Here is a 23827-nt window from a genome sequence, read left to right on the forward strand (position 1 = left end):
AAAATTAGGTCTTTAATGCCTCTTTAATGCTTCTTTAATGCTGAAGGGTCTTTTTGGGAAAAAATAAAAAAGGAGTGATTCCCACCTCATGGGAAAGTAACTTTCCCATGTTTCTCATGGGAAAGACTTTCCCATGAAATGTGGGAATCATATTCCCATGGGAATACAACTTTCCCATCTCTCTCCTTTGAAAACTCCAACCAAACAAGAGGCATTTCATTACTTTCCCGTTGACCACACTTTCCCCCCTCCCTTTCCTGCGAACCAAACGAGCCCGAAATGTGGGAATCATATTCCCATGGGAATACAACTTTTCCATCTCTCTCCTTTGAAAACTCCAACCAAACAAGAGGCATTTTATTACTTTCCCGTTGACTACACTTTCCCCCCTCATTTTCCTGCGAACCAAACGAGCCCTAAGTTTAGATTCATATTTCATTCAATAGAAAATTGGGTTGGATTGGATCCACGGTTACAATTTTTGACCCAACGGGTCATTCGGGCTGGATCTATATATAACTCGATTTTAATCCAAAAAATTTGTGTTCTAGTTGGGTTTGTTCAGGCTAGAATTTAGAAAACTGAGATGAGATTCTGTTGGATCTAATTTTAGAATCTAATTTGGGTGGATTTAATCAAATCGGATTATGGGTCAATTCGATCTATTTGCACCCCTACGAATGCCACTGGGGTCGCCGGTTAGCTTAGTTGATTTTTTTTTTTTTTTTTTTTTCAGGGAGATTATTAGCGGATGTACCAACTCAGTAGATCGGATCAATAATCGACCACCATGTTATCCATTTTCGCCACCTCAGTATGCCCATTCGGCCATTCCCACTAGCTTAACCCAAACCTCAGGCCCAACTCTAACCCTAACCCTAAACCCTCTTCTCCCTCCTCCTCCTCCACCACCACTTCCACGCCGCCCACCACCACCCAACCACTACTGCCACCACTTCTCTGGGCGGCCGGCCACTCTTCTCTCGGTGGTGAGTGGTGCCTCCGCCAACGCATCCGCCGTCTAGGTCTCCTTAGTGGCCGACCCACGGTCCTCTCTTAGTATGGATCTCGCGGTGAGCATGAAGCACGCGTCCAGGTCTCTTGGAGCTTGGTGACGGCCTCAAGGATCTGGGTTTGGAGCGCGGTGAAGAAGACCAGATATCTTTGGCGGAGGAGGAGGCAGCAGCGGCGGATGCGAAGTGAAGGAAAGAGAGGAGGGAGCTGCTTGAGCACAGGGGAGCGGGGCAAGGAGGGAGGGAGAGGAGGCGGTTGGGGCGGTGGCAAAGGTGGCTACGAAGGAGGGCGCTATTTGGGAGACAACGAGAGGGGGGAGAGGGGAGGTGAAAAATGCCGGTAGATCCGCTCCGGATCAGATGGAGGGGAGCGGAAACGGAGAAATTGGCAGCGTCCGGAGGTAGAAAAGCCCCCCCTTTTTTTAATAGGACAAGTGGTGTTTCTAATTATCCGATCTACCCAACTAATAATTTCTCCATTTGAGTCCTTGCGCACGTGGGAGTTGAACGGGCTCCCTCTCTTAGCTCCCCACCAACGCTGGCCGCTCGTTAGACCAGTCGGCAGTCGCCCACCCCACCAACTGGCTCCGGTCTCCACCACTGCCTCACCTCCTATTATCTCCCTCCTTTTTATTAGGTAAAAATCTTATTAAGCCATCAACAAACCCCTGGTAACTGAAAACACGCTCGACTCAAGAAGACCTGTGCCTTCGTTTGAGAAAGAGCGAATCGAATCAATTCGGATTGGAATGGAGAGCTCGACCCAAGAATCCCCTGCGACGGCGACGAAGAACACGTACACCTTCAATTCCCCCCACCCGGTATACGCCATGGCCTTCTCCTCCCTCCCGGCGCCTTCTCCCCCGCGCCTCGCCCTCGGCTCCTTCATCGAGGGCTACGCCAACCGCGTCGACGTCGTCACCCTCGACGAGGAGGCCCGCTCCTTGCGCCCCGAACCCTCCTCCTCCTTCGACCACCCCTACCCACCCACCAAGCTCATGTTCCACCCCAGGCCCCTTCCCAACTCCCCCTTCTCCCTCCTCGCCTCCTCCTCCGAATTCCTCCGCCTCTGGCGGCTCGACTCGTCGTCGGTCGAGCTCCGCAGCATCCTCGGCAACAGCAAGTCGAGCGAGTTCTGCGCCCCAATCACCTCCTTCGACTGGAACGACGCGGAGCCCCGCCGCATCGGCACCTCCTCCATCGACACCACCTGCACCGTCTGGGACATCGAGCGCGGCGCCATCGAGACCCAGCTCATCGCCCACGACAAGGAGGTCTACGACATCGCCTGGGGCGACGCCGGCGTCTTCGCCTCCGTTTCCGCCGACGGCTCCGTCCGCATCTTCGACCTCCGCGACAAGGAGCACTCCACCATCGTCTACGAGAGCCCCCGCCCGGACACCCCGCTCCTCCGCCTCGCCTGGAACAAGACCGATCTCCGCTACATGGCCACCATCCTTATGGACAGCAACCGCGTCGTCATCATCGACATCCGAACCCCGACTGTGCCCGTCGCCGAGCTGCAGCGCCACCACGCCAGCGTCAATGCAGTCGCCTGGGCGCCGCAGGCTGCCCGGCATATCTGCTCCGCCGGGGATGACGGGCAGGCGCTCCTATGGGAGGTGCCGGCCGCCGGGGCCACGGTGTCGCCGGACGGGATTGATCCCGCGCTGTGTTACACCGCGGGGGCGGAAATCAACCAGCTGCAGTGGTCGGCGACGCACCCGGACTGGATCGGGATAGCGCTCGCCAACAAGGTGCAGCTGCTGAGGGTCTGAGGACTTTTTATTACCGAGGTGCGAAAGATCTATTCGCCCTTTGTTACCTTTTATTATTAATAGAATATATGATGGATTTTGGTAGTTCGGAGATGATTAGCAAGTGTAGTCGCAGGGGAACTCAATGTCATCTTCAGAGCACATGAGTGAACTTATTATATTAAGGTTTTTATGAGAGAACTTTTGAACAAGCTGAAACCTGTCTCCGATTAGAAGTATTTTCATTTGAATTATCTGCAGCATCCTGTTTCAAAATTGTCAAAAATCTATACCTAATCAAATATGTATTGGGTGTATTCTAAGTAGTCACTCTGTAACAAAAGAAGTTGGAATGTACAGTTCCAGTGCTTGGCAGCACACCACTAGCATGCAATACTTTAATTCTCGACTGTAAATGCATTTGGTATTTCAGTCTACAGATCACACCAGCATGCAAAATATAGATGCAACCTATCCCATCACGCGGGATAATGTTGGAAAATCAGTGCTTGTGTTGATTGCTAATTATAACTAGCAAAGCGAGAGGAGCAAGGCATGCACCATATGTGCTCATTTCTATGAGATGTGTATCTTCTACATTTGTAGCCTCATTCTTAAGAATTCTTGAAGAAACTTGAGGCATAATAGTGTAATAATGTTCAAGTTCAGATGTTCTATAGATGATATAGATCCCAAAGGAAAAATGTTAGATACAATTTTCTGGATGTTTTGCTGAACAAAATTCAACAGTAATGAACAAAATCATTACTAGGAGGCAAGAGATCAACCCTCAGCTGTCAAAGATCCAAAAGAAAAAGAAATGAGGATGTGAGAAGAAATTTATAAAGTTTCTTGCAAATCTGAGCTTGATTTACAACAGATTTCATTCTCTTCTATGATCATAGCAGCACTAATTTTTTCAAAATAGGAATTGGAAGAAGACAAAAACTCTTCCATGTACTTCCCTAGCCGAAAAAAGAACCTCAAATGCTTTCCGAAAATAGCATGTGGTAATTCTCTGAAACTTAAAATAGAAAAACCATATTATCATTCTCAAACTTACTCCTGATGACTTAAATCTTTCGCGACACAAACGTGATTTTCAGTAGCCACTGTTTTTCCTATCAAAATACCAAATTTTAAGTACCAAAAATGAGGGAACAATGAAATGCCCCATCTACACCCAGAAGACTTAAATAAACCCCTACTAACTTAAAACTCTGCAAGGATACACTGAACCTTTAGACTTTCTTTTAAACAAATATCCTACTCTTTGTCATGAATACATGATTATCTTGGTTGCATTAATAAAGAAAGATGATCCTCAAAATTTTTCTTTTTAATATTAACATGATAATGAGTGGATGACTTACTTACATACGTAGAAGATAAAGCTGCTTGCTTCCAGTGGACTGTATGCCTTTATCAACTTATGAATGATGATATTAGGGGTAATAGAACACCATAGGTATAACTTTGTGACAAAAAAGTGTTTTTGATATCCATTATCAGTGAAGATGTGCTTACCTTTCCTTTTATTGTTGTTAAATGCTGTATTGAAGATATGTAGACTTAATCTTGGACTTGGGACCAAAAAGCAATAAATGTTTCTGCATGAAGTTGCTGAATAGATAAGGTCTTTGGATTTTGATAATCAGCTTGGTCTGTCATGCGCTTGAGGAGGCTATGTGCCACATCTTGGGCAACTAGAATTAGTATGTATTTCTGGATCCAGGCACATTCTATGAGTTTGATTTGACGATGTCCTTAGCTCATGTTACTGACCTGAGGGAGAGTGCCGATTGTTGTGTTCCCCTAATCCAATTAATTTTTTCCTTATTTTGGTCAATAGATGTACTCCTAATTTAACTCTCCCTTAAGGTAAGAGATTAGAAATGGGACATATCAACTTCAAGAGGGGAGTAGTTATAGTGTTATGGGGGTGGAAGAGGATTGGAGACCCCCAAGACCCTGATGAATGGAGCCATCCAGAGTTTTGGTTATATAAATGGAATTAGATAATATGTGATTCCCCAAGCTGAATATGTTTTTTTGTTCATGTAATTTGATAAATACATATCTAATCTGGAAAGCACAGGTATCTCTTTTCTTCTCTTGCCCTTAAAGTGAAAAATGAACTACAAGCATTATATATTTATTTGAGAGGGTAGCAGTTATTAGTGAAGTTGCAGTGATGTATGATGTGAAGCGTTAAGGATGGAGTGGCACTGAGTTTGGTTTCAGCAAATGAATGGATATTTGGATGAAATGGAGAAGTTATGTGCTGACCAGTATCCAGTATTTGTACAAAATCCTAGCGCATCCATCGAGTGGTGGGTCAATTACTTTCATAATAGCGTATATTTAGATCAGAAATTTATGGACTAGACGAACAGGATCCTAAGGTGGTGTTAGCATCCTAATGATGGTTGCAACTTGGCTGAAATGGATGAAAAGTATCATTATTGAATTGATCTAATGGCTTCTGTACTGCAGGGAAAATAGGGCATGTCTGGATAGATTTCTGACTTGAGGGAAAAGGGAAATGATGGATAACATTTCCAGGATTTTTAGGGGTAGGTCTAGGAAGTGTTAATTGAAAGTACGGTCTAGGATAAGGATCCAATAGAAAAATTCCTTGACAGGTTTTCCAAGGGGTTGGGATCTTTCTGCACTTACATATATATTTATTGAGATTTGGGTGATGGGAATCCACAATTTGGGTTTTCTAAGATCCAAAGTGATCTTAATGATTTCATGTGTCTTAAGGCCTCCAAGTACATGTGATCAGCCAAGACCAAGTAAGTTTGGTCTAAGAAAAGTCCAAAACAGCAGAAGTTAGAGAGCAGAAGAAGATGATATTAAAAAATCTTAAACAACAATTAAAGAAAGAGAGAAGGCCAAAGATTGAAAGAATGTCCAGATCTGGCTTAATTCGATCTGCTTTGTGCCATAATGAGGGTCACAAAGGCAACCTAAACCAGCTGGCTCTAACCCTCCTTAGGAAGACTAACAAAGACATGGTCTCCAGTGCTTCCTGAGAACTTCACTAAGACATGCTCTGATGACTTGGTCTGATGGAAATTTCCAGACAGCAGCTAATGGGTGAAAGTATTGCAACTGGGCCTTCAGTTTGTGCGCAATCTAGACTCTATATCATAGAAATCACAACAAAATTCCTGCTTGATTATCTGCCCAATTGGGACTGTTCATAGGCCAAAACAGTGAACAAAAATACTTTGTTGCCTGCTCCTCGTGCTCCTGTAAGCGGTTGTGACCAGCAATGAGAACATTGTGCTGCTCCTTTCTTTCATTATGATTGCCTTTTTGTATCATAGGTCATTCTTCATTTGGTGTTGCATCACTGCACCTAATTTATAAGTGGTTTTGTTTTGATCTAGTTTTTATCATATGTTTAGTTCTTTCTAGACATAGAAAGAACTAGATGTATAAAATGTTTTGGCTTGTTAGATTTAGGTGTACTTGACCCGCTTACACACTTTCATTTTTTAACTGATTAATATCCACTTCTTCCTAGTTCAGTATACAACATATAGGGGCAAATGAAGTATGGAGTGAATCAGTTTAATAAGTTTTTGTGCACATCACTGGTGAAAGAAATAATTAGGTTATGTCTGACGATGATTACTGTAGTCTTATCTAGATTCCATGGTCAAACATACATAAGTTAGGTGAATCAAGATGTATCTTGTAGGTAATAACTTGAACCAAAATTTTGACTCTAGGATGCCTCTTTCTAGCAGGATTTCCATCCTACTGTATGGCACCACAATTGTTGAAAGAAAGTAGTCCCATATTGTTTAAACAAAAACTTTATGAGGAGTTTTATGTTTTTATTCAAAATGTAATGCATTAACTGCTTAAGCCCTAACATGTCTCAGTTCATACATTTTACTTGATCATTTCTCATACGTATCATTTTATAATTTTTTTAATATAATTTGGCTGTAGTATATGTTGAATGTTTTTCAGTAAGAGTATATTAGCTGATAACTAGCCAACACGTGTTCTAGTCTAGATTTTGATTCAGAGAACCTTTAATAGGTAGCTGATTGATCTTGAGGGAGAAACCATTTTCTTGCTGCTTATTCAGCTGCAAATTATTTATTTGAACTTTGTGATAAAACTCACGTGTATCCTTTTGCATATTTGTGTACTTGTCATTGATCCAAGGTTACCCCTGTTGATCTCTTTTTGGAGCAATGAGAACAATCTCATATTAAGATTTGATTAAACAATTACCAAAATAGAATCACAAATTCACATTGACCTTGCATCCTAATTTTGTTATCCTCTCTAACCAAAATAATGAACATAACTAGCTAGATCTTCTTAAGGCACATTATCTTGACAAAATTGTTGAAAACAAGATTTGTTTTTCCATCTGCGATGACTGAACTAAAATTCCTCTGATAACTTATTATTATTTTATATAAGTTTGACATAGGTTTCCACTTCACCTTCCTTGTTAACTTAGTTTGATAGACCTTACAAATAGGGTATCTCCTTTGAATTTCCTTCCCCATTTACAAGTCAACCAATTGTTCTTTGGTTTGACTGTCTTTATGTTCCATGTTCTTCCTTTCGTTGCATATACCCTTTCTGGAGGAATTAATAAATATTGAAGGGGAAAAGAAAAGAAAATGAATGATGGATAAGTATCATAAAGCCTAGAAAAAATATACATGTTATTTTAGAGTATATCGTATTGACCAAGGACTTCTTGGGTGCATTTTTATGGAGAATTAGTTCATGAAAATTCATGATTTTATGTGTTTTCTGAAATTACAAGTCATGATTTTGTAATATCAGGTGTTTGGTTATGCAAGGATATGTTGTAATCATGAAATCTGAAAATTTTGTACTTTGAATAGAATGTTCTAAATTCATATTTTCACTCTCTATCATCATTGTGTTTTTTATGAAAAATTCATGTTTTTAGGAACCAAACATATCCCAAACAATTTTACCTTTTGATATTTTAAATTTCAATTTCTAAAAGGGACAGTCATGATTTTCGTATTAGAAATATCCAAAGCAACTCTAGTGGATACTTGTGATGGTTTCAGGCTAGATATTACTAGCTGTTTCTTGTAACGTGCCTTACACCATTCATCTTGATCATTGTTCTTTGTGACTGAGATTATCAAAAGAGATGGTAGTTTGATAGTTTACCACCATATTCAAAAGCAGAAGACACTGTGTTATTTTAACACGAGGGATGCTTCTATTGCATCTGCCCTTTATGAATGCCAGAATAGTTGAACTTCTGCTAAAATGGTATATAGAATCTGGTACATTGCGAATTTTCATTTAGATGCCAGAATGAACTATAGTCATCAGTGTTGCCCTGATCATCAGTTGCATCCTTGGCATTTAACTTCGGAATCATTTTTTTGTTGCACTTTCTTTTTCTCATCTTTTGTTGAATCAATACATGTGTTCTTTTTCACTGCATTATAAGCTGATGATGTTGTGCCATATCAGATCACCTGTCTTCTTTGCACAATGTGTAGACTTCACTTGCTCGATCGTACACAACCATCCTATGATGGTGCCACCCAACATTTCATTTGTATGTATTTAAACTAGTCATGGTAAAGCTATATTTAGATGATAGAAAAAAAATCACAAGACTGAAAACCTACATAATGGGCAACACAGTAATCAAACTAGAAACCAATAATCAAGTTAACAATAAAGTACAATGTTTTTACATCTGGTCCGCATAATTGTATAATTATTTGTAAAATTTTCAATTTTTTTGAGCAAAAACTATTGTACGTTAATATACATATTATAAACCATGACTTTATATTCAATAGTTGTACATATTTGCTATAAAAAATATTTTTTATTAGGTCCTAATTCATGACATCAGTCTGTTTAATATTGGCATATTAGTCATGCTTGCTAAACACCCTGTTTGAAAGCGAAAACAAATAACTTATTGTTAAGTGAATAAGAAATAAAACCATGTATTTTTAGAAGTTTCTAATTGGCATATGCTCCAAATTTCGGCTTTTTGTTGTTATTGATAAACTATATTGAATATGTGGTTTCGCTTTTTCATTTTTTAAATTAAGTTTAAAAATTGGGAAGTCGTAAAACCCTGAAAATTTCATGTAGTCCTTGGTATCATGGGAATGATAATATGAGCATACCACAATTTTGATTTTTTAGTTGTAAAAAAAATAGTTTCAATTCTTGAAAATTTTATGGAGCACTAAAGTTTTAGAAATACTACTAGTTAATTTTGGAAAATGTATTTGTTAGATTGTAGTCCCCTAATACAAGATCACATTAAGGTTTTATTTCTAGATATATAAAAAAATTATTTCAAAGTATTTTTGATGCATGAAATTGGCCCAGTTACTCTGTATTTGATGCAAACCTTGCAGGATGCTGCTTATTTCATCTAGATCTCACAAATTTCATGAAAAAATTGTGTTTGATTGAAAACATTTACTTGCTGTGTTGCTTGGATGAACCCACAAGTTGGACTACTTAAAATCAAGCTCAAAACCCTCAATGAATTAAATCAATTGAGATTTCAGCAGCTAATTGCATTATCCATCCTGCAAAATGAAAAGCCACTGGAGGATGAATAAAATGAGAGTACAAATACCAAAAAGTAGCATCAGAACCTATGCAGCAGGCTTTGAAGGAGGCTGAACATCAGTTTTGCCAGTATAGGTCAAAACTGATCAAAACTCTAACTTCTGAAAATAAACGGAGAAATGGTGGTTTTGCTTGCTGCTGTTTCTTCTGGTGTGGGCTTATTTACCAACAAATAAGGAAGGCTTCTTTTCATACTTCCATTAATTCATGCTTCAACATATGCCAACTGCTCCTCCTTACAAAAGTTCTTCTGACATCTCATAATTTGATTTATCTTGCTTAAGTTCAACCTTTTAAAATTGGATATATTGCAGTCATCCCAGATTTGCAAGAGAGTCTCAAATTGTGAAAAAAAGGAAAGAGGTTTGATGTCTTAATCAACGAGGGTCTCCTCAGCACTATGTTCCTTGACAAAGCAGGGTACATTTAAGAAATTGAAGATGGAAATGCTTGTTGCAGGACCAGCTTACTGTCCCTGTTTCATCCCAGCATGTTTGCCGTAAGACTGGCTGATGGCATCTCCTGCTGGAGAGAAATACAATGTGGTTCTAGTTGTCTTTCAGAGTTAAAGAAAAAGGGGAAAACAAATTATGTGGCATATCTGAGTTCTTTTGGACGTAAGGAGACGAATACATTATATATCAGGTCTTCCATCACATCCTTGTCATGGATAGGCTGAAGCAAGTACCAGAGATCTGTTAGATCATCCAATCATTTATGCATAAGGAGTTATCGTACTTACTTTTCAGATGCACATTAACAGAACAATTGTTTGTTTGTGTGTATTGTTTTATATGCTATTTCACTTGACTGCTTGTCATCTAGAGTCATAGTTTTCAAATAGCCCAGGCAACTCCAAGTGATGAACCTAGCATGTAGCACAAGCAGTTGCCTAAATGTCCAGGCACTCACCCAGCAACAGACTTTGATACCAAATCATGTTTTTATGGTCTCGTTTGTAGTGATGAATTTATTTTGTATTACTTTCTTACGATTTTGATTTTTCCTTGAGATTCTGTCTGATATATCTCTCATCTTTTCAACAACCATGTGTCATTTATAAAAAAGAAATAGAAGAATATGGAATGCATAGATGGTTTATACTGCATGTCTACATCAAATGTAGTAACTTGAGCCCGTCAGTCCATCAACATTTTGACTAAAATAACCATTTGATTTCAAGTAAAATACTTATTTAAAGAAATATATTTCAATGGCATATTACTGCAAATGTTAGAGAAATAGCAGTCAGTTGCTTTACCTTGCTGATTTCTCTATCTGATCTTATTTCATTCCAAATTCTATCGCTCTGAACCCATGGAAGGTCTGCCTTTTGGTTTCTAACAGCATATTGTTATGTACCCATATACCAATAATGCATGCTTGTATGTGTATCCTTTTGGTTTCTGACAGCATATTCTTATGTACCCATATACCAACAATGCATGCTTGTCTTTATACATATACATGTGCAACACTACATTTCAGATGTATTATTTGTTTATGCATATCATTTTTGTGTTTGTTTGTGTAAACATATACATGTGCATATATCTATATATACTATTATGTTTGTGTGCGAGCAAGGGAACAAGTGGTTATACATCATGTAGACATTTTGTGTGTAATGATCCAGATGAAGTTGCTTAGGCATCTTGAGGCCTGTTTATAGCCAAGACGGTCTAATGCCTGGGCGTTAGGGGTAACAACATTGTCTATGGTAGGACTGATGTTTGCTAAAATCCACTTAAATTTCAAAATAAGTGATATCTGTTTATCATGCCCTATCTGTATGGAATTTATGATCTCTTTGCTATATTTTCTGAAATCTCAGTGATTTCCTTCTTGACCCCTTTTTATGTCAACTCAGATGAGATTTAGGTCTCGAATTTTTGAAGAGCCATTATTTTCAGCTTATTGTTAACATACATAATCTACTGATGATTTTTAATTTCATGGATGAAAAACGTTATTCAAAGTCCTTTTATTATTATGATTTCAGATTCTATTGGAAAATTTTGCTAGATGGTCTTGGTAACTAATTTCATTTTCAGGTGTTTGTTATTGCCTAGATGGTTTGCGCATTTTTGCTTGTTTATGGGGGACAAGTTGGAATCCTGTTGGGACAATCTGTAGATTTTCCAATCCAATGGCATGAAGTCTTTGTGGTGGTTGCAAGGCAGTTGGAAGAAGGCTACAATTGGGAAAGTGGCTTGCTCATGTTGATAATAAATTCTTCTATGTGATTTTAGATCAGAATTGGCAAAACCACTCATTGTACACTGCATGCCAAACACCTCGACTGAAAGCTTGTTCTTAGAATAGTAGTTGTAACCTTATTTTAAAGGTAAGCCGAACATAAGGGTGTAAGTTATTTTCTAAAACAAAACATGTCTATTTCACTGTATGTTCCTTGATCATGAGAAGGGGCACTTGTTTATTTCACTCATGGAACATTACTCAGGAAATACAATGCGATCAACATTCAAATGTTATGAGATCAGGATTCAAGATGAATGGCAGTCCTTCTAGGCATATTTTAGTAGCCAAGTGCATGACTATTGGCTGTTGTTGCATTTAATGTTGCTACCATCTATCCTCGATTTCTTGCGAAATTATGCTTGTTAACAATCAGTGCGTATGGTATCAATTAAATTTTGATTTTACTAATGAAAATTTTGAATTGTCGGATGATGCATATCTAGTGCTAAATCAACTGAAATAAACATCCAAAGATTTGTTTGCAACTTCAGCATTATTTTGCATGTTCCAAGAATTTTAATGATGCGCTGTCGCTATTGTTCATGCAATATTTTAAATCCACATATTTTGGTAATGTCGGTCTTCTTGTCATTTAAGTTGGTCGATGTTTATGACGATGTATGCCTTTCTAAAATGACCATATTTAAGATATCCATGTTTTGTTAAATGCTTTACGGTCAGGGAAACTGTCTACTCTCTTTAAATCTTTCGGCATGTATATCAATCTAATTCCAGTTTAATTATGTATATGCAGGGTCATGTGTTGTAAACCAACATTTTTTTGTCAAAAAAACATTGCTGAATTTTCATCAGAAAAATAAATATAAGAAATGTTAGAGCTGGAGGAGGATGCATGGAATTCTTATTGAACCAAATTCTTCTTAATGTCGAATGCTTTGGTAATTTATAATGAACTCAATATGGTGGAGATCATGATAACGGTTCCAATGTTCTCCATTTGGGATACACTGTCACTCGAAACTCTAAATTCACTTTCTTGTTCTCCATAATTGTATTGATCTATGTTTCATTTTTCTGAAATCTATAACAATAGCTGCTTATTTTCATTTATTTTAACAAAGCGTACTTGTTATCCATCTCTCTATCAATAAAAAGCCGGTTCATTGAGTTTAGTTTGGAAGACAAAGGCATTGTAATCTCCCATTTTCAGTAGGGCAACCAACCTGCAGACTGGTTCGCTGCTAGGACTGTTCTATTTTCAATTTCTGGTGATGTTTTTGGTTGGCTTTTCAATAGATTCCGAGGCTTGCCTCCTGTCTTACTTGAAAGAAAAATAAAAAACAGATTAAGGCATTGTCAAATGCTTGTTCTTTTCATACACATCAGAATGACCCATGAAAGCAATGACAAGTTCTACTAGGCTCGCTATGCATGATGACAGAGTTGTACAGGTGATCATATAACTTCTAGAACGGTTGTTGGGGTGGCAAAATCAAAATGTCTGTTGTTTCAAGCCCTGTCGCGTGCCTAGTGCAAGTATGCATTCGTACTGCATGCTTTTAAAATTATTCCGAGCCTTCACTAACTCCCACATAATACAAAAGGCCCAGGATTTTTTTTTTTTTTTTTTTTAAAACATGCCCGTCCAATAAACATACATTTAAATTTATTTGACCCTCGTCGAAGTACATCAGCTACACAAAGTGAATACGTTGGAGATGAGATCACAGACATCAGCCTTCCCGTAGTATATGACCATCTAAGCTTCTTCGTCACATACGAATCAAGAGGAGGGGAAGGTGGCTGAAAGGAGTCACCAACTGCGACGGGAAACGCATGCACATATGAATCACACAGACCGAGCACTGGTTTATTTATACTTGAATGACATGGTTCTCGTTTGCAGGGTACGCTGGCACAGGAGTTTAGGTGCAGCAGAGCTATCGCCACTCGTCATAAGGCCTTCAATAAGTTGATGTCACCAACTGATTTTTTCTTCCTTAATGTCTCTGTTTACCATTTTGATTTGGTTTGAGAAATGCCCAAGCACAGACCACAGAAAGACGGTCAAATACGTGCAGTTGCTACGGAGGAGGCCAAAATGTGGTCCAATTTGGCTCCCACTTATATTGGCCAGCCAGCCGGCTGCAAAAAAGCCATCAAGCATTATCATACTGAAGGCATGATACTGAAAGGATTAAAATAAAGCAACTGAAAATTCGCAGTGACATTTGACAGACGAACTAGGAGAGCAGACCGAGTAATAAATGACCATCTTCATTAACTAAATGGATTAAATATGATTTCGACGAATGTTTTTTGATCAATATCTTGATTATAGACTGCAACCACAAAATTATCTCTGGTTTTGATATATGAGTAGATTACAACTCCAAAACAAGATTTTGTTGCACATACTATCCCTGTTTGCATACCTATGATCTAGATAAGCCAGGTTGAGTTGCTTCATGCAAGATTAAGCTACAGTGAGTTGGGTGCTTAATTAAAAAAAATGGGTTGAATTTGAATTTGTTCGAGTTAAGAACTCTTAAAGGTCATGCTCTGATGGGATCGAGCTAAATAACCTATTTGGTTCACATTGGATTCTCATTTTTTTTTTCTTCTAATATTCCAAGCCAAACCCAAATTAGTATGTATTGACCCGAGCTCTACCCAAATCATGAATTAGGCCGAGCGGATTCACACGACGGTTCTCTGTGACCACTTTCCAGTATCTGTAGAAAGAAGGTACAAATATTGTAGACAACGAATCCTACGATTTACGGTGGTGTGTGGTTTGAACTACAGAGTATTGTGCAGCACACGGTGGCCACCAAATAGATGGCTATCAAACGAAATGGCTTTGTACGCCATACACGGCGTATCTTTATTTATAGCCATTTATCCATCCATTTTCTGATGGTGGCTATCGTGCGCTTCACGGCACTCTATGATGTTGAAACTAATAAAGAATCTAGAAGCAAGTCCGCATAAGCGATGCTGTGGTTTCGAAGAAAATGCCAACTTAGTCCATAGCAGCTGTTTTTGGAACCTTTAGGGGAGACCCAACATTTTCGTTTGGATATTGACTGCACGTGTGGATGACCTGATGTAAGTCTGAGGTCTTCAGAAAATTCGAAGTACTCCAGACACAAAATTCTTCTATTCCTACAACAAAACCAGATTATATTCTCTGCCCTCGCCCATCCAATTTTGTAATTTCTTGAGGTCTAAAGTTTACAGTTTAAACCTTTTCATATAAAAATTAGTGACAGGTGAATGATGCAATTACATGAGATTTACATCAGAACTTCAAAAAAAATGTTTCATAAATCTAAATGTAGGAGAGATTTAGGAGATAATTGATGTATTATTAATTTTTTAGTAACTGGTTATAAACTTTTCTATTAAAATGACATTAGCCAGCCAACAAGTTGACATCATACCAATGAAAAAATGTAGTCTACGTCAGCCCTTCTGCAACTATTCCCCTTCTATAGGTTTCACTAACATTTAGGGTCCACACAATAATTGGCGCAAGGTCATTTTTGGTGGCCAAAGTATGCGCATGGGAGTAACAACTCTCTTCAACTTACCTTGACCATAGAGTCATTGAAAGCCAGTGATCTACTTACTAAAGTAACATTTCACTATCAACTATTGCTTGCTCTTTTAAGCAAATTGATTGCTTTACTTATTAATCTCTTAAATTTGTTTCTTTTTTTTTCTTTTTCTCTGAAATGCATATTTTGTTTTTATGTTCAAAAGTTTCTCCTTCAACAACTCTGTTATTTTTTTACGATATCGATGTATCATAGTTCTATTAATTTACATCCCATCCTAAGTATGAAATATAGTAAATTTAGTATAATTATATGCTAAAACTTGTCGGGGTATGTATAATGCTTTTCAAGGTATGTAACCTGAACGCTTCTTAATAAAAATAAATGATGGCTCTCTCAAAGTACAAATCCACACTTGATTATGGTTTATGACATCTCAGTTAGCTAGAAGTAAAATATTATACATTTTTTTTTTAACCTATATTGAATACAAAATGGACATTTTTTAAAAGTACAATGACGTCGTGCCTATGTCAGTTCATCTTTCAAAATCTAGATTTTTAATATATCTACTGATATCTCAAGTAATTGTCTCAATTCTTTTAAGATCTTCCCAACCTTCCATGTCGATTGAGATAAATAAAGATCTAATTTATCTTGGTCTTAGCCACCCGTAGAGATAGATTGCTGGGATATTATTTAGGATTTAAACCTTTCTATCCTGCAAAAATATGTCTTTACTTATATTTTCTTTTATGATCTCATGTTTCCCAAGCACAAGCAATGGAGTGCTAGATGACCAGTTCAAAGAGAAAAGGTATAGCAGAGAATAATTTCTCTTCTGCTGGTTAAATATTTCTTGCAAGATTTCTCTAAGGTGCTCCGACTTGTCCGCAAGTCTAAAAGATTTCTTCCAATGATTGCATGTTTGGTTTTATAATCCACAATAGCGTTTGCAATATCTAACCCTCAACCAATGGTGCAAATGGGTCAATTAGATCCCAAGATTAACATACTCAATTAGTTCTAGTGTAATTATGATAAAATGAAATTTAGGAGATCCGATTCTCATGGCATGCCCATAGACGGATGGAGTTGTTGATTAGAGAATGCCAAGTTTATTGAAAACTGGAAATCTTAAGATTATTAGGAATCAGAGCCTCCTCATGCTTCCTAACTCTTTAGTCTTCCTTTCCTCTCCTTCCCCTGCGGCAGGAGTTTCATTAATTTCTTAAACTCAAAATTCCATTAATATTATACTCAACCTGTAGTACTCATGGTAACTAATCCTATGGACATAATGTAGATTACCAAGAACTGCTAAGCACAAAGTTGATCACTTGGTCAGCAAACTTAAACTATTTATTGAAGTTGCTGTAATATTTCCAACTTAGCTTAACCAAGCTTTCTCTTTTAACCATCAAGAAGAAAAAGATGGTGGATTTGTTTGGTTACTCGGTACAAGAAACACTCGGTTGCTCAACTCCTGTTTTTCGTAGGAAAAAAGCTACCCGTGGCCGCGATTCCCGGACTCGTTTTTGGTACAGATTCTGTGGTGAAACCACTCTAATATAACAATACAATAATAAATTCGAAGATCTCAGCGTTTGACGAACTCCCAAGCCGTGAATTGCTGACCAAAGTGCATTCTGGTATACCCAAATTCTTTCAGTATTATTTCTTGAGAGCAGGAGGTGCGATGCCCTTGTATGCCTCGATGGATTCGCTATATTCAAATCTACAATTTATATACAGAAGTATATAATTAAAAAGAAATATATCTAAGCTACAAAAATATATGAATTAAAGTATAATCTAATCTTGTTAATTAAAGTAGTATAAGCTCATTAGGTTATTTTAATTTTTTTAATGAAAAGTACTTATTGTTTTTAATATTTTATTATTTTTTAATCCATTCTATACAGAAAAGATGGATAGAGAAATGCTACACTTGATATAAATCTTTTTTGTAACATTTAATTATTATATTCGATATTTCTGTATTCTTGCCGACATAATTAGATTAACCTGTTTCATATTACACAAAAATGATACCCACACACGATGATATGCCGGAGGAGAAAATAAAAATATAAATATAAATTGAAGCTCTTATGCGCATGAGTGGCATGTATTTTTTTTCTATGATTGAATGTCTGGTTAATTTTTTTTTCTTTTTTGTCAATTAAATTTCAATTGAATTTCTGATTGAAGTTATTTTTGTATGGATATTTTTCACATAAATATGTGCAAATTTTTTTCTAATATGGTTTTCAAAAAATTGATCTTTTTATAATTTTTTTCTATTTTCTTTTGAATTTTGAAGAGAGGTTGAATTTGGCACCGAGTATATGCAGTCTAAACATTTTCTTCTATGATTTGTTTCAAACGACTTACGGGGTCAAACGAACCGTTCATTCTACACGTGCGAAGGGGACTCGGTCAGCAAACCCTGCGGCGCTCCAAAATTGGTGAGCGGAGGGGCTGCTTCTAATTTCTAAACGTATCATACGAGCCAGTCAAACGCCTATCAGTCAAAAAAGTTTGCCAAGACGGTAGGTGAGGTGACATAATATCCGGAGTCATTGCAGGTTTGGTACACCGAATCGAGAAGCCTTCCAAGATTCCCAAACTTGCGACTTGGTAGATACAACCAAGGAGTCCAGGTTGCAGCCAAATTCCACTCAATTGCTCCAACCATTCAAACCCTTCAAACAATTCAGCTCCCTCTTATATATAAAGACCCCCACAACCCACCATTCTTTGCAAGTCACTCCCTTCTCCCTCATGGGTTACCCTTCAGTTTCCTACGGTTTTGTGCTGCCAAAGCCTGTGGTGGTAGTAATACTGCTCATCGACTACATTGAGTTCATCTTCTCCTTGGTCCTCTATAATCTTGGCCTCTATCCATCATCCGAAGCGCCGCTCTCTCCTTGGGAGGATTACGCATTCTATTTCCAGGCAGCCGAGCTCTCGTCATCCGCTACATCGGTCTCCGTCACCACTCATTCATTGATAAAGAGCAGGCTTCGGGTGGTGGAGTTCTCAAGCTTGTCGAAGAGAAGCTCGGAGGCGTGCCAAGGAGAGGAGACAGCATGCGCAGTTTGCTTGGGGGAGTTGGAGGCGAGGCAGAAGGTTAGGGAGCTCGGCAACTGCAGCCATGGCTTCCATGTGGAGTGTATAGATAAGTGGGTGGATGCGGGTCAGGTGACTTGCCCCTTGTGCAGGTCCAAGCTGCTGCCCCCAGAAGGGAAGAAAGAGAAAAGGGCATGGTTCCTACGGTTTTGGTGAAGCGTGATGGTTGGCACCAAAAACAAGCGTTTGTTCTGTCACTATTCTGACTCATTCTTCACTCCATTCTTTGAAGGGTTCAGGCTCGGCATTAGGTAGCCAATCCCCTAGCTAATTAGGATGGAGTAGGGAATTAGGGTTGAGATCCTTGGGGTGGATTAGGTTTGTAGTAATATATGATGATTACCATATAGAAATATTTTTTGTAACATAAACTTGTGAAAAAATAGTGTAGTACATTCTTTAATTGTTCGGGGCCTGCTAGGCCCCTTTGATGTATCCTTCTTCATTCTCTTAATGGCATATATATGGAGTTTTTCCAGCATTTTACATCGGAAGAAGACAGTAGAGGTCGTAATTAATTCGGAAGGAGGATATATAATTACCAAGAGCATCACCACCTCTCCGAAGCAGTGCATTCAAACAAACTGAAAACTCTCTCTCTCCTTGGGTTTTGCGAACACATTAGGACGAATATTTCTTCCTAGCTCGTTTGAAGATTTGATTCTGATAACAGTATAAATGCCAAATAACTACTTTTATGGGGTAAAGGCCGTCGAGTCACCTTATTTTCATTTCATTTTATTTCAACAGCTGCCGGGGAAAAAAACTGGCCAGCCATGGCTGGAAAAAGGAATTGACTGCATCAAAGAGGATAGCAGGCCAGCGAAATCCTAAACAGCCCAAGAGCACAACGCCGGCCCATCTTTCAAGCCGACCCGAAGGCGGATAGGCAATAATGACCTTTGTTTTGGTGGGATTGGGGTTGTATCTTTCACACGAAAGAAGGATCCGAGCATTCCTTCCCACAAAAGATACACCCCCCGACCCGTTCTGGTGTTTGATAAATATTAGCCTTGATATAAGTGTAATGATTAGATAGATATCAGCCGTCACCCACTTAGAAAGAGATGTTTTTTTTTTTTTTTTTTTTGGGGGGGGGGGGGCGGGGGGGATAAATTGGAACCTTTGATTCATATAACAGAAGGAAGGAAGATTCTTCAATTTTTAGCCATGAAAATATTTGTTTTTTTTTTTTTTTGTATTTTGAATCTTAGCTCTATAACATAAGGCTTTCAAAATCATTACAGCGGTCGTTATTTTAAACCTTGCAACCAACCTCATTACCGTTAGCAACGTTATTGAGATGGTCTGATGGTGTCCTGAAAAGTTTTAGAATCGAAAAGGTATGCGTTTTATTTTGTTGAAACTTGCCGTTGCCTGAAAAAAAAAAAGAAAAAAAAAAAAAAAAAAAGGAAGGGAAGTCACTTTCGGTCCACTTCTGAAGGATGGTGTTTGTCATGAGGGAATGAAAAGTTCACTTACAATATTTTATTTACTCTTCAAATTGCTAATGCAGCAATTATATGATCTCTGTCCTTAAAAAAGAGGGCTTTATGACCATGTGAGAGCTCCATTTGTTTGTCCATCTCCGAAGACCTCGCTTCTCACTTTTTTGTATAAGCTCGCCAGATAAATGATTGTTGTGGAAATCCACAATCTTTTGTATAAAGTGAAAATTACATACACATCTTACTACCTCCAAATTATGCTCAAACAACTAAGTTTAGTATTTCGAACAGATTGTTAAGTATATATACCATTATGTTGTTGTAGTAGTCCAAACATGATTGATACTTCCTTATTAATCTTGATAATTTTCCTTATTAGCCACATTGTTAGGCTATATATTAATGTACGTAGTGTTGTAACAGTGAATATACGATATATAGAGATTTCATCCTTTGCTCTTGTTTAAAATGATAGTAGAGATCTTGGTCCTTATTTCGAAATGAAAGATTTTGATCCTCTCAGTTATTTTCTCGGTTTTGAGATCTCCTCTTGCCCTGATGGATATTATACTTTTGATAAACGCCATACTACTAGCTACTATTTTTTCTTAATTCTCTTGTAAGTGAAGTAAGAAGCAAACATGTACTGCTAGATCCAATGCCGAGACTGAGTATCATGTTATTGCAGATACTGCTCAAGAGCTTATTTGGTTGCGTTGGTTATTAGAAGATGTGGGAGTTAAACACTTCAGTGCCATTGTTCGTCCTTGTTACAATCGGAGTGTTATCCAAATTGCTTACAACGATGTTTTCATGAGCACATTAAACATATCGAAAATAATTATCATTATGTATGCCAATACATTATTTGTGGTATACTACGACTCCTTTCAGTCACCCAAGTTGATTAGATTGCGGATATTTTTACCAAAGCACATCCACTTGGATGCTTTCATGATCTGGTTTTTAAACTCAAGCTGAGTTCTACTTTATTGTCTTGAATTTGGGAGGGGATATTAAGCATATTGGTTATTACGTTACTTTATGAGTCCAAATATGATTGATCTTATTAGTCTTGATATACTTTTCTGATTATCCATATTGTTAGGCTATATATTGATGTACATATTGTTGGACTAGTGAATATACAATATATAGAGATTTCTTCTTCTTCCTTTGTTTTAGATATTACGCACAACCTTGGCGAATTGTTATGATTCAAAACATTGTATTTTAACATGTGGTCCCTTTTTTTACTTGCTTGCAAAGAAAAGGATATGTTTATTGACTCTTTAATTTGCGGTCCTTTTTTTATGCCACATCAACAAGCATCTTGCACGGTGGAGAGAGACCAAAAATTAAAAAATACCTAGCTTAGTGGATTGGGTGTTAAAAAAAAAAGTGAGAAGAGATTTTTTTATTAAAGTCTGGTCCAATAACGGAGTCATCAATAAGTTCCATTTTAATGTAATTCCAAATCACTAATCCAGAAGCTATTGTATGCCAAATTATTACCATTCTTTTCTTTAAGATTTTGAAGAGAAACCTCTTGTTCCTAGGTTACAAGAAAAAATATCAACTTGTTATTATGATACGACAATTCTAGAAATGGCAACACATAGGGTGCCGTAAATTTTTTTCTATTCATATTTGAAACCATTTAGAATCCTACAATCTGAACCCATCTCAAATTCTATTAGAAATTTGCCTAAAAAATCTTAAAACTTATCTACCAAAAAATAAAAAATTAGTTGGATATTCAAACACGTCTGATTAATTTTATTTAAATCCGGTTATTTAGAGTCAGGTGTGATACCCTGTCTAGAACAGCCGATCGGTAAAATAGCTTGTGATTGGCAGAACATGGGCTGCGAAGAGAAATGACAAATGCCTTCTGGAAGTCATTAAATGGCACGATATCCAAGATCAGCAAGTCAGCTTGCCTCCCGCCTAAATAATATAGACGCGTATTATTCCAGGAGAATGAGTACATGAGTTAACCAAAGAAAAAAAAAATGAGCACATTAGGCCAAACGCCCAACCTCTCAGCCAGCCATGGCCCGTGGAACACCACGTCTCGATTCCTCTATCTAACCTGTGTCTCCCCGCCCACCAAGCAAAGCAAAGCCAACCACTACCTTCTTCTCCTTCTCAGTCCTCTTCAATATTTCTCAGCATCATGGCTTTTGGATTCTATTACTTCTCGATGCCTAGGCCCTATATCTATCTCCTCGAACTCATAGGCCTAATGAAGTTCATATTCTTTATGGCCTCCAGACATCTCGGTCTCTACTTCAGCTCGAATTCGCCAGCTTCCTCTGGGGATAGCAGCAATCCATCCTCGGAGTTGGGTCCCATTTCATCACGAGTGTCGCCGGTGACGCCGGAGTCGGTGAAGGAGATGCTCCCAGTGGTAGAGTTCGATAATCTGGTGAAGAGATGGGGATTGGGTGAAGAAGAAGAGCATGCGTGCGCCATCTGTATGCGATGTTTGGATGGAAGCCATGAGGTCAGGGAACTCAGCAACTGTGCTCATGCTTTCCATAGGACCTGCCTCGACTCATGGGTTGACGAAGGCCGTTGGACATGCCCGTTGTGTAGATCAAAACTAACTTGTTAGAGGATATTAATAGAGATCTAGGTGGATGTGGAATTCATGAAACTTGGAGCTTCTGCATAGATTTTAGTTAGGATATTAGACGATATTCCCGTAGCGGCCATCTTCTCTCCTCTTCAGAAAGAAACTCCGTGCTTTCCATTTGCTGGTCATCTTGTTTTACTCTTTCAGAAACTAGTCTTCTCCTGTATGCTTGTCAAAAGCTCTGGTCTGTAAATGGTTCTGCTCCTTCTCTGAGCGGTTGCAAGGAAACCACTACTGTAAACTTTCATAAGGCTCTAAGCTTTCGAATAAAATGCAGGGTAGCTTTTTAGCCAAATGGTATAAACTGGATCAAACTCTACTTACCTTGATACTGTCTGCTCTAGCACCATCACTGCTCCCTTCTATGAATGGATTGAATACTTCACAAGCTGCCTGGGAATCAATCACTACAAGATTTGCTTCCCAATCTCGATCCAAAATCACTCACCTCAAGAAGCAATTGCAGGCTCTACAGCAAGGTAATCTCTGCTGTTATGAGTATCTAACTCAGGCTAAGCTCTTTGCAGATCAACTCTCAGCTATGGGATAGCCAGTCTTAGATAATGATCTTTCTCTCAAAAATTTTAACTAAATATGAAATTTTTTTTTTTATGACCATACTTTTCTCCCCTATATTTCCTGAAGCAAATGAGTCCTAGATAGTCCGAAGGAAGAATTTACAATGGACCGATCCCAACATCACCCTTCGCTCTACCATCTCTCTCTCTCTCTCTCTACTAAAACGGATATTTCATACATTACGAGTACGGACACCCTCCTAAAATTAGAAAATAATAAATTTCGAAGTGCTCTAGGCAACTCTGCCTCCCTAGCCCATAGGGTACCCTCGGAGTGGCAGGCCATATAAGAAGCCACCCAGTCTGCGGCTCCGTTGGCCTCTCTAAATACATGCTTAGCTCGAAAGGCTACCCCGTCACTCACCATCACCCAAATATCCTAAAGCAGGGGGTGTGCCCCTCCACCGCCACTCGGGCTACCCTGGATCCAGCTGATCACGGTGGCCGAGTCACCTTCTAATATAATCGAGCTGGTCTGTAGCATCTATCATGCATGGCTTAGGCCAGCCCAAGCCACCAGCAGCTCTGCTTCAGAAACTGAGGTATTGAAGATCTGGCAGCCACCAACAAGCACTATCCTAGAGTTTGGGCCCCTAATAACAAACCCAATACCTCCTCTCCTGCCGCCATCTAGCACAGAACCATCAAAGTTGAAAAACACCGTATAAGGCGCTGCTTGAGCAGAGTGGGGGCTCTAAGTGTCTCGAACTATCAAAGACCCATGTGCTAAGCTTGCATGAATAATCTGTGCTACCTGTACTCGGGCGCACTCCACGATGAACCTCGAAAAAGGACTGCTCTCGCTAAAAGTCTGAACGTGCCTCGCC

At 38.8% G+C, this 23827-nt stretch overlaps 1 protein-coding gene and 1 pseudogene across 7 annotated transcripts; both read left to right on the top strand.

The window, feature by feature from the left end:
- The first annotated feature begins 624 nt into the window (after positions 1–624).
- On the top strand, positions 625–11907 carry LOC103712797 (protein TRANSPARENT TESTA GLABRA 1 pseudogene; annotated as a pseudogene). Of its 6 annotated transcripts, none has more exons than XR_003386746.4 (4): positions 625–2809; positions 9727–9775; positions 9872–10057; positions 11467–11907. The product of XR_003386746.4 is annotated as a protein TRANSPARENT TESTA GLABRA 1 pseudogene, transcript variant X3 (transcript). The 6 variants fall into 6 exon arrangements; XR_015976364.2 differs by having other exon boundaries at positions 11485–11907; XR_003386745.4 differs by having other exon boundaries at positions 9727–10057.
- Positions 11908–17951: 6044 nt separating this feature from the next.
- LOC113463074 (brassinosteroid-responsive RING protein 1-like) lies at positions 17952–18819 on the top strand. The gene has a single exon (XM_026806810.4). The coding sequence runs from the start codon at positions 17986–17988 to the stop codon at positions 18487–18489; it is 504 nt and encodes a 167-aa protein (XP_026662611.3). The 5' UTR covers positions 17952–17985; the 3' UTR covers positions 18490–18819.
- The last annotated feature ends 5008 nt before the right edge of the window (positions 18820–23827 follow it).

Source organism: Phoenix dactylifera, chromosome 3 (assembly GCF_051530095.1).
Source record: "Phoenix dactylifera cultivar Ajwa chromosome 3, Ajwa_hap1_PhDact_Kaust_v1.1, whole genome shotgun sequence".
Lineage (NCBI taxonomy): Eukaryota > Viridiplantae > Streptophyta > Magnoliopsida > Arecales > Arecaceae > Phoenix > Phoenix dactylifera.